The following is an 11,786-nucleotide window of genomic DNA, read 5'->3' on the forward strand; positions in this document are numbered from 1 at the left end:
GGTTTGTGTTCTGTTCCATTGATCCAAATGTCTGTTTTTGTGCCATTACCATGCTTTTTTGATTACTGTAGCTTTGTAGTATTGTCTGAAGTCTGGGAGGGACACGCCTTCTGCTTTTTCTTTTTCCTCATGATTGCTTTGACAGTTCTGCGTTTTTTATTGTTTCATATAAATTTTAGGCTTATATGTTCTAGTTCTGATAGGGATCACATTAAATCTGTAGATTGCTTTGGATAGTGTGGCCATTTAAGCAATATTAATTCTTCTAATCCAAGAGCATGGCTATCTTTCCATTTCTTTGAATCATCTTCAGTTTCCTTTATTAATGATTTATAGTTCTCAGCATATAAGTCTTCCATCTCCTTGGTGAGGTTTATTCCTAAGTATTTTATTTATATCTCTTTTGATGTGTTTTTGAAAGGGATTGTTTACATTCCCTTTCTGATATTTCATTGTTAGTGTAAAGAAATGCAACCGATTTCTGTATGTTATCCTAGAAGTATCCTGCTACTCTGCTGAATTCGTTTATCAGTTCTAGTAGTTTTTGTGTGGAGTCTTTAGGGTTTTCTATATAGAGTATCATGTCATCTGCATATAATGACAATTTTACCTCTTCCCTTCCAATTTGGATACCTTTTATTTCTGTTTCTTGTCTGATTGCTGTGGCTAGGACTTCCAGTACTATGCTGAATAGAAGTGGTGAGAGTGGGCATCCTTGCCTTGTTCCAGATTTTAGCGGGAAGGCTTTCAGCTTTTCACCATTGAGTATTATACTGGATGTGGGTTTGTCATAAATAGCTTTTATTATGTTGAGCTATGTTCCCTCTACACCCACTTTGGTAAGAGTTTTTGTCATGAATGGATGTTGAATTTTATCAAAAAAATTTTTTTGCATCATTGAGGTGATCATGTGGTTTTTGTCTTTTCTTTTGTTGGTGTGGTGTATCACATTGATTGATTTGTGTATGTTGAACCATCCTTGTGAACTTAGGATGAATCCAACTTGGTCATGGTGTATGATCTTTTTTATGTGTTGTTGGATTCAGTTTGCTAATATTTTGTTTGAGAATTTTTGCATCTATATCCTTCAAAGGAACTGGCCTGTAATTTTCTTTTTTTGTGGTGTCCTTCTATGGTTTTGGTATCAGGGTGATGGTGGCTTCATAGAATGTCTTTGGGAGTATTCCTTCCTCTTCAGTCTTTTGGAAGAGTTTGAGGAGAATTGGTATAAGTTCTTCTTTGTATGTTTGGTAGAATTTGCCTGTGAAGCCATCTGGTCCTGGACTTTTGTTTGTAGGGAGTTTTTTAAATTAATGGTTCTATTTCACTTCTAGTGATTGTTCTATTCAAGTTACCAATTTCTTCTTGATCCACTTTTGGTTGGCTGCGTGTTTCTAGAGACTTCTCCATTTCTTCTGGGTTGTTGAATTTGCTGGCATATAATTTTCATAGTATTCTCTTATGCTTTTTTGTATTTCTGCGGTACTGGTTGTTTCTTCTCCTTTTTCAATTCTTATTTTGTTTATTTGGGTCCTCTCTCTTCTCTTCTTGATGAGCCTGGTGAGAGGTTTTTGTTTGTTTGTTTGTTTGTTTTAATTTATTTATTTTTGGTTGCATTGGGTCTTCATTGCTGCACACAGGCTTTCTCTAGTTGTGGCTAGTGCAGGCTTCTCTTGTTGCAGAGCACGGGCTCAAGGCACGTGGGCTTCAGTAGTTGTGGCACACGGACTCATAGTTGTGGCTCGTGGGGTCTAGAGCACAGGTTCGGTAGTTGTGGTGCATAGACTTAGTTGCTCTGCGGCATGTGGGATTTCCCAGACCAGGGCTCAAACCCGTGTCCCCTGCATTGGCAGGTGGACTCTTAACCAGTGTGCTACCAGGGAAGTCCTGAGAGGTTTGTGGTAAGACAATCTTGTTTTGTTTTTACCTGAGGTGCAGACTTACCTGGAAGACCTGAAGACTAACATTTGTTTCTGAAAATTACTTTTATAGTCTGTGTCCCACTCCTTTCCTTTCCTGATGCTAATTAATATCCTTTAGTTACTTCTTTTATTATAGGTGATCTATTATGTTGCCTGTTTTCCTAAAAAGCTCTAATTGACTAAGAGCCATTTCTCTATTTAGTGTGTGAAAACTCCTCAGAGTGGTTCAGAAAATCAAACTACAGTAGTGTTTGTCACTAGGCAGGCTGTCCTTTCTGACCCATTTAAAACACAGTAAAACCTCAGACATTTGGATCCCACTCATGTGGAATGTGTGATTACTCAGCTAATGTTTAATTATGCAAAGGTGTGCTTGCAAGATTAATGGTGCGAGGAAAGTCCTTACGTGGGCGCCATTTTCACTAGTGTCTTCAGAAGCCTTCCCGCTCCCCATCCTGGCCCTGCTCATCTCCCATCCCCTCGCTCCCACCCCCTCTCCAGCCCTGGTCCTCTACCTGGAATCTCTTGACCTCCTCCTTTTGTGCTTGGCTGGGCTCGCCTCTGCTGTCTGGAGACCCTGCTGGCTGCTTCTGAGGCCCTCACCCCACTTCTGTGCAGGCGGGCACCTCTCCCTTTCCAGGTCAGGTCTATAACAGGGAGGGTGGTCACAGTCAGAACTCAGAGGGCTTTGTGACATAGAAGCCAGGCCCCTCCAGTGAGGCCCCAAAGTCATCATCTGAAGGAGCTGTGGAGTCACAAGTGGAAAACAGTGTCCTCTGCAGCTCCTAGACCTGCCGGAATCCTCTCCTGCCTTCCATTGAGGCTCAGCTCAGACCCTACACCTTCTCCCTGGGGCTGCCTGGGGGGCCCCACCTTCCATCAGTGTTGAACGAAACGTAAAGTTGTTTCTCAGGAGAAAGGCGAGGTTAGGAGGTGCGTCCCCAGGTCCCCTTGCTGTTCCTCACGCTCTCAGACCCTCTCATGAACCTCTAAGTGCTGAGGTGGGAGTCAGGGGAGGGAGGGCAACCTTCCTGCTGCAGTGATGTGAGTTTGTTTTCAGTTCACATTGACTCCCTTCATACACATGAAGCAATGTGAGGGGGGTGGGCACACAACAGAAAAAATAGTGAAACATTTAAAACAAATCTTTTCCTGTGGAAAAGCTCGTGCCACCATCCCTGTTGCTCTAGCTTTAGGTGACGATGATTGGGGGATCTTTTTTGAGTGGAACGTTTATTGAGACCTCAGTGGGATGAAGGCCTGATGAGCCAAGGGGGGAGCTTCCTGACTCTGGTTAATTCATCAGCTACCCCCCAGGACCCCTCGCAGGGCACTGTCAGAGTGTGGTAGGTGGCGGTTTAGAACCAGTAGTCGAGATTCCCATTCATTCTGTTGTCCACTCTTCTGTCACTCAACAAAAACTGGAAATCTAGACTTCTGCTCCTGTATTTAATCACAGGAAGAGTGCATTTTCTGCACCAGTGGTGAGGTGCTGAGTGCACTTAAAATGTCATCACTGTTCCATTCTGCTGGCTTTAAAGTGTCACATGTAACATGCAGGGGCTCAACTCCCTATAGTTTGGGCCCCTGGTTTAGTTTATCCAGAAAGAAAACAAAACACACACAGAAAATTGTGTGTGTTTAGGTATAATTTGCCATGTAGACTCTGCCTTGGGTGAGGCCGTTGGTCTCTCCAAATTGTATCCTCATCTACACAGTGGGGATGGTAATCGCACCCGTCTTGCAGAATTGAGAGACTGTCATGAGAATAATCTTTGTAAAGGGCTTAATTAAGTGTCTGGCACACAGTAGTCACTCAATAAATGGTGACTATTGTTCCCAGTAGGCTTTGCTGGTATACATTCCCACATGCCTAATTTGACATATCATAGGCTCTGTGGTTTCAAATTTTGGACTCTAATCACACTTGCAGTCCTTCTGTTTGAATTTGAGTGGTGGCTGTAAGAGTTAGAACATATTAGTTTCCATAGCCCTCTTAAAGGAGGTTTATGCCTTTGGCCTGTGATCCTGAATACTCATGAAATACTGAATTAAAGTGTATCCAGTTTGTATATGAGTCTTGCATCACCCAGAAGAGTGACTAACCACAAAATATTTACTAAAAAGTACTCTGTTTGTAACCACATATTACTAATATTCCAGTTAAATAACAGTGAAGAAGCTGTAACTTCCTGTCAACCTGGCTTTTGTTTTCCGGCCATGAGATTGTGTTAAGGTTTTACAAGTTCAATTCTTGGCTTTTGGTTGCAGAAAATGCTCGGGGGAGATGGCAGAGGAACCCTAGACCAGCATGTGTCAACTCAGAGTGGTGCTGAGGGGACCTGCAGCTCGTGGAGACTTGTGGGGTGACGGGAAGATAACTTGATAAACAGCTTGCATATCAAGCTGCTGAGCAAGGCCCAGCATGCAGTGGGTGTGAGGCCCACTGCGGGTGACAGTCTTTCTTGGTCTGGGCCTGGCACTCCTTTTCATTTAGCCCAGAGTCAGTGTCATCTTGTGGGGGAGCAGAGGTGTTAGTGCTAGCAAATGCAAGTCTGTGTGCCCAACGCACAGTGAGGCCAAACAGTACCAAAACATCGGAGTTTGGTGCAGAGAAAGGTTTATTGCAGGTTTATTGCAAGGATACGGGTGGCTCATACCCCCAAAACCTTGAACTCCCCAAAGGGATTCAGCAAAGCATATTTAAAGGCCAGGTGAGGGAAGGGGGTCATAGGATACGTGACCAGCTCCTGCACAGTTCTCTGATTGGTTGATGGTGAAGTAACAGGGCAGTGTCACAGGGGTCAACATTGTCAGTTGACATTGTCAGTCCTTAGGCTCCAGGAGGCCTGAGGGCTACCTGTTCATGGTCATCAAGTAGTTAACATCTTCCATCTTCCATTTGGTGGGGGGGTGGGGTTTCAAATCTTTGAAACAACTCAGGAAGTGTGCACCAGATACTGTTTTCTAGGTACTTCAGAGAGGACCTAAAGCAGAGGATATGGAGGAAGGGCCTGCCCTGGGAAGACCGCATAGGGTCCTGCTCGGTTACAATTCCCCCCTTTTCTTTGATACTTCTCAATCCTGAGGAGAACAGGTGTTGGACAAGAAAAGTAATAAAGTTTCAGTTAAGGAGGTTAATCATAAACTTGACAGAGGAACCCACTGGGTCCTGTCACCAGCAGACACTGCTTTGAGAATCAGTCTGACACAGCTCAGAAAATTCAAGTTCTTGGCAATAAAGGAGTGTGTTCGAACTCACATCCACAATGGCCACCCAATTTTACCTTGGATGTCTGAACCACAGCTATTCCATTTTGACTTTCGAATGCATTTTTCTCCTTAATGGCCAAAGCAGATGTCACTGTTTATGATTTTAGTGCTTTTCTAGACATGAAGAGATGCAAGAACTTGGGTCATAAAATCTTTTCCTGAAAGTATCTAACTATCTGAAGGTCTGTTCTGTCAGCTTTTCTCAGAGCACTAAGTGCGTCATTCCTGATCTCCACTCTGACCTCCTTTCAGGGGGTGTTGAAGGTCAGTGACTGGAGTGGCTTGTGACTTAATCCTTGTAGAGGCAGATGGCAAGTGCCAATTTTTAGTTGGCAGTGCTCCCTCATGGTCATAAATTTGAACATGATTTGGGAAGCATTTCATGATCATTTCATCCCATAATGTTAGGAATACCCATTAGTAGTTCAGGCGAGGATTTCATTGATAGGCCACTCAATGTGCTATTACTGGACTAGGCCTTATTAACAGTAGTCAGAAGTCTCTGGACCACCTGTTTTACTACTCTGTTATGGTCTAGGAAAAAATTCCTTCTTGTTGCTTCTTCCTATATCTAGAGTTGCACTATTACAATCATTGATCTTATACAGAACTTTATATCTGGTCAACTGTTTCAAGTCGCCTGGTCATCATTATTTTATCAGAGGCTCTTGTATTTGGTAATACAAGAAACAACAATTCTGTAAAACAGACAATATACAAATAATATAGCTAGTACTATTAGCAAGGTCATAAGTTGGCGCAAATATCTCCTGGTTTCAGCCAGACTCCAGGAGGGGATGTGTTACTTTCTTCTTTCCTGCAGCCATTCACAGGTGGACTGGGTCAGGATGTTTCCTGTGAGCTGAACAGAGGTATTTTAGTTTAACATTCAAGCATGGGGACAGTGTTTCCTGAGATGGACCATTGTATACTTTAAGCGATAGGCAACATCCCTTTAGTGATTAACTTGTAGCAAAAGCAGTAGAATACAAAGATTAAAGTAAAAGAAATGGATCTAATATGGAGTCAGATTTGTTATTCCCTATTACAATTCCCCACTGTCAGTGTCCATTCCACAATCGTGTGAGAAAGGGGTGACGACCGCTCTGGCTACTTCCTGCTGAACAGGGGCAGTGATGGGTGATTATGGAATGGAATTGATCAGCTTTCAGCAGGGAATATTCCTTAGAATCTTTAGTAAGTAGTACAGTTCTCTTTCCTTTTTTATCTACAATTATTTGAACCTGATGAAACCCTTTATTTAGCCCATTTGTTGTCTGATTTGTCATTCGACTTGGGCTTTTGTTTCTAGTTCCTATACATAGCTATTCATCTTAACTTTCTGACTGTCATAACTACACTAGATTCCTGTACTGTTCAGGTGAACAAGATTAAACAAGTAAGTTGACTCACCTTCTCCAGCTATAATGAAAGTGCAATCTCAGTACTTATCTTTTTGAAGAGCAACCTTAAGTCTTCTAACGGTTTACAAACCCATTGCTCTCTAGGCCTTTCAGGAGTTGGACCATTTTCTGATGACAGTGGTGCTGCTTTAATCCCAGTGTGATGAATTCATGGCTTTACTCTGGCTAACTTGACAGATGAGTTTGTGGTAGGTAATACCACGTGTGGTCCTGTCCGCCTTGCAGTCAGCTGATGTTCAGGCACTTTATCTTTCCAGGCTTTAAGGAGGACTTGGTCTCTGGGTAAGAAAGGATGTAAGGCTACTTCAGTTGGATAGGCAGACCTCTGGGAGGCAAACTCATGAGCAGAGGTTAGTATAGTGCCCAAAGTTTTAATGTAATTAGCAACAGCTAGCTCTTTCAGAGCATTTATAGATTCTCCCACCTGGGCAGACACCTGGAATGGCCTACCATACAATATTTCAAAGGGGCTTAATTTAAGTCTCCTTTTGGGAGCCATTCTGATCTGTAGTAGGGCAATTGCCAAGGCCTTATCCCAAGTTAAATTAGTCTCTCGACACATCTTAGCAATGCTCCTTCCAGTATGTATAATATCTGGCTACAGGTCATGGGGCGTCGGATATTTATCCAAAGGTAGACGGTTGGGATAAGTTTCAGAAATAAACTTAGAGTGTCCTTCTTAATAATGCAATTAAACTTTACAGTTATGTAGCATGCCAACAAGGAACTGTCTAGGAAGTGAGTCTTAGACAATAAATGCAGGCCTTAATTAACAGAATCAGAATTTGATATCCACTGAAATGTAATCTCTTTCTCTCTAAAAATTACCCTCATTTTTCATCAAATACAGCCAAATTAAGATGAGTTTGTTTGCAGAATGAGTCTGGTTAATTGATCATATTGGCTCCTTTCAATTGGCTGTGTGGGAATTTTTCATAAGGAGTCTCAGACTGAAATTTTAAAAGCCCTCTCAGGACCAGGAAAGCCATGCCAAGGGCTTTTCATAGATTTTGCCTTACAGATGTAGGTGAATTCCTCACTTTTTGAGGTCCCCAAAGTACCTCGAGATTTTTGCACCTGTTAGGAAGTACCCTTCCTAATTTACCTGATAAAGCTGCTGGGAACCTAAGAGTTTCCAGTATCTGGAGGGATCAGGTAGAGAGAAAAAATAAATGTTTCAGTTGTGATTACAAAGGTAAAATCTACCAAATTGCTGTAAGTCATAGTTAGCTTAAGGGGAAAGGTTTCCTTAAAACCAAAAAATTATAACCATATTCATCAGTTTACTCAGTCCTATATAATTAATTCTTTTTTACTAACAGTTTTATGAAATCAGAGTTGCGATTAGACTTTTAAAATTTAGTTTAGCAGTACGATTGTTAAAAAGTCCTTTCTATGACTCTTCTTAGAGATGAAGCATTTTGCAAAGCATCAGCTTAACTGTCTACGAATGATAAAGGACTTAAAAAGGCAAGGTTAGAGATCTGATTATAATGTTTTTTGACAAAGAAGCTTAATGGGGACTTCCCTGGTGGCGCAGTGGTTAAGAATCCGCCTGCCAATGCAGGCGACACGGGTTTGAGCCCTGGTCCAGGAATATCCCACATGCCACGGAGCAACTAAGCCCGTGCGCCACAACTACTGAGACTGTGCTCTAGAGCCCGCGAGCCACAACTACTGAGCCCACGTGCCACAACTACTGAAGCCTGCGCACCTAGAGCCCGTGCTCCACAACAGGAGAAGCCACTGCAATGAGAAGCCCGTGCACTGCAACGAAGAGTAGCCCCCGCTCACCACAACTAGAGAAAGCCCGTGCGCAGCAACAAAGCCAATGCAGCCAAAAATAAATAAATTAAATAAATAAATTTTAATAAAAGAAGCTTAATGAAGTTGTGACATACAGCATTTTAACCTGTGTACTGGCTTAAGTGATTTACTTTCTAACTGTGATTTTCTCTTTCCTATAGCTTCTTGCTTCTTTTCTATTTAAAGACCTTTCAGTATTTCCTGTAGGATAGGTTTAGTATTGCTGTATTCTTTTAGTTTTTGCTTATCTGAGAAATTCTTTCACTCCTTTTCTATTTTAAATGGTAATCTTGCTGGTAGATTCTAGGTCAGATTTTTTCCCGTCCAGGATTTTGAATATATCTTGTCACTCCCTTCTGGCCTGCAGTGTTTCTGTAGAGACATCAGCTGATAGCCTTATGGGGGTTCCCTTGTAATTAAGTCTTTCTTTGTTTTTCTCTTGCTGCCTTCAGAAGCCTCTCTTTATCTTTAACTTTTGCTATTTTAATTATAGTATGTCTTGGTGTAGGTTGGGTTTGGGTTTATCTTGTTTGGAACCCTCTGTGCTTCCTGTACCTGGATATCTGTTTCCTTCTTTAGGTTTGGGACGTTTTCAGCCATAATTTCTTCAATTACATTTTCAATCCCCCTTTCTCTTTCTTCTCCTTCTGGAATCCCTATTACGCATAGATTGGCATGCTTTATATTAGTATCCCATAGGTCTCTTACATTGCTCTCAGTTTTTGTTTCTTTCAATTTGCCTTTCTGTCTGCTGTTCTGATTGGGTGATTTCCACTATTCTATCTTCCAGATCATTTAGTCGTTCTTCTGCATTATGCATTGTTATTCATTGCCTTTAGCTCAGCTTTCATCTCGGCGAATGAGTTTCCTAATTTCTCTTGGTTCCTCTTTATAGTTTCTACCTCCTTTTTACAGGAATCTGCATTTCTATCAATAGGCCTTGTACATTTCTTCAATATTTTCATTATCTCCTTTTGGAACTCAGTGTCTATTAGACTGAAGAGGTCTGTTTCATTGTTCTTTTGGGGGAATTCTCTTGACCTTTTAATTGGGAGTGGTTCCTCTGCTTCTTCATCTTACTTATATTTCTCTTACTCTGTGAGTTTAGGAGAAACAATTGTCTACTGTGGTCTTGGAGGGCTGCTTTTATGTGGGAGTGTCCCTGTATAGCCTGCGTGCGTTGAATATTTTTGGCGCAAGGGCTGATTTTAGTATGGATGTCTGTGACCTCTTTCCTCAGCGTGTGCTGACTGTTGGTGCTTGACAGGTGGTGGTGTGGTGACCAGAGTCTGCACTGGGTTGCCCTATGGTTGTCGCTGCCCCATCAGCGACAGTTGTTGGAGCAGAAGCCCCCGATCTGGTTCTGAGCTGCAGTGTGAGATAGGTGGGATTGGAGCACTCCCTCTGGAGAGGAGCTGCTGAGTATTGCTTCGCCAGAGCTGTCCACAGGGGAGTGTGCTCTGTGGTGTCGCCTGGCTGGGCTCACAAAGTACACTGTTGTCGGCACTGCCCTCAGCCCCACCTCCGCTATGGGAATGCAGGCAGTTGGCCCCGGTGTCCCTCAGGCACTGTGCTCACAAAGCCAACAGCACAGATCCCAACACGCCAGTCCACTGAATTTGGTACCAGAAGCACAGCAGTCATGCACCTGGGCTCGCCGTGGGAGCCTTGGAAACAGCCCAGGCTCTGCCTCCGTGTGTGCTCCCACCAAGCCCACAGCTGCTAAGGCCAGACCCACCCCGGCCACAGTACACCTGCTGTCCCGCTCCCAGAGCTCATAGCAGCAGCACCAAGAAAGAGGCTGCTAAGGGGCAGGCCCCGCCCCTCCCTTCACTCACCCCTTAGCAGTGGTGCTTCGCTTCTATGGCAGACCCGCGCTTCTTCCACGTACACCCCTGGTTGCCACCCGTACCACACTCCCCAGCCCTTCAGGCTGTCTCCGTGTGGCCAGCCCCAGTCCTCTCCCTGGGTCTGTCCTCTGAAGCCTGAGGTTCGGCACGCAGCCCCTGCACATACCAGCAGGTGAGTGTCTCGGGCTGGGGAGTGCTGCGAGGTAGCTCGGATCCTCTGTGCTGGTCACTCTCTTTTCTGCCTGCTGCCGACTGCTGCGTTCTCCTCCAAGCCTCTGAAGCTCCCTTTCTGTCCCAGCTGATATCCCCGCTGGTGAGGGGGCTTCTCAGGGTGTGGGACTCTTTCCTCTTTTCCAGCTCCTTCCCAGGGACACAGGTCCCATCCCTATTCCTTTTTAAAAAATCTTTCATCCTATCCAGTTATGAGGAGATATTTCTAGACACTTCTGGGTGTCTGATATCTTGTGCCAGTGTTCAGTAGGTACTCTGTGAGAATTGTTCCACACGTGGATGTATTTTTGATGTGTTTGTGGGAGGAGGTGAGCTCCACGTCCTTCTATTCTGCCATGTTGGTTCGTCCCCAACATTTTAAGATAACAACTAAAATTATAACATTATACCAGGACATATCCAAACTTCAGAAGCTTTATATAATTTCTAGAATGTCTATATTAAAAAACATTTATCCATACCGTACAATCTGAGGAGGCTTATCAGTCATTTGACAATGCTTCCCATGTAATTTAACATACCAAACAATCCTAGTTAGTTTAATATTTTTCTCTGAGATGCCTTGGGGGCTCGCCAAAGCATCCCAAAGTTAGCTGGAGGTCAAAATTTTTTAATTAATTAAAATTTGATATTTGGGAAGTTTGTCAAAAAGTTTCAAAACACTTGGTCAAATAAGATCATAGGTCATTGTGAGACAATACTTATTCCTTTACCAAAATGAGAAGAGATCTCAAAAGCAAATACAGATCACTAAAAGGCACAGAAACTCAATCTGTTATCAATGGCAGCATTCCAGGAAAACTTTGTCCTCTTACCAGTGCGAGAAAAAAATCTAGTCTTGCACCAACTTACTTTTAATAATAAATTTCATTTACTTAAGTTAAATTCAGTCTAAACTTAGTCTATCCTGACCATGCACAAACTCTTAGAGTTCCTTTTCTACAAACCTTCCATCACTTCCTGTATCCATATTATTTTGCCCCTTAATTCTCCTATCTAGAAACAACCAGATGAACTTCCATCATTTAACTTAATTTAGCACAACTCTAAAATTTCACGTTACCAAATATCTGGAGAGATCATTTACATCTCAAAGGCACAGGAAAAGAAATGCAAATTTCTCTTCTAACTACTTACATAAAACCCAGCCATCTTGGGCTATTTTTGAACTTTCTTTTTTTCCAGTTCCCAAGTATCCAGTGAAGTTTAAACAAACAAATGACACTAATGGACAATAATGTGTATCATCTGCTCACATTCACAAGCCTCATTTTCAGCAA

The 11,786-nt window shown here is 42.8% G+C and overlaps 2 protein-coding genes across 3 annotated transcripts in view; one reads left to right on the plus strand and one right to left on the minus strand.

The window, feature by feature from the left end:
* PLCL2 (phospholipase C like 2) overlaps positions 1 to 11,786 on the plus strand; it is a 195,898-nt gene that overhangs the window by 179,770 nt on the left and 4,342 nt on the right. The gene's annotated exons all lie outside the window — the stretch shown is intronic.
* Positions 4,507 to 11,786, minus strand: part of TBC1D5 (TBC1 domain family member 5) — a 536,700-nt gene continuing 529,420 nt past the window's right edge. The window contains exon 24 of the mRNA XM_089911191.1: positions 4,507 to 6,897. Within this exon, the coding sequence (XP_089767317.1) occupies positions 6,880 to 6,897 (18 nt within the window). The 3' untranslated portion in view covers positions 4,507 to 6,879. The remainder of the gene's footprint in view (positions 6,898 to 11,786) is intronic.

The sequence above is a fragment of the Delphinapterus leucas genome, chromosome 4 (assembly GCF_059928025.1).
Source record: "Delphinapterus leucas isolate spDelLeu-1000000601 "Yukka" chromosome 4, BTC_Dleu_Yukka2, whole genome shotgun sequence".
Classification (NCBI taxonomy): Eukaryota; Metazoa; Chordata; class Mammalia; order Artiodactyla; family Monodontidae; genus Delphinapterus; species Delphinapterus leucas.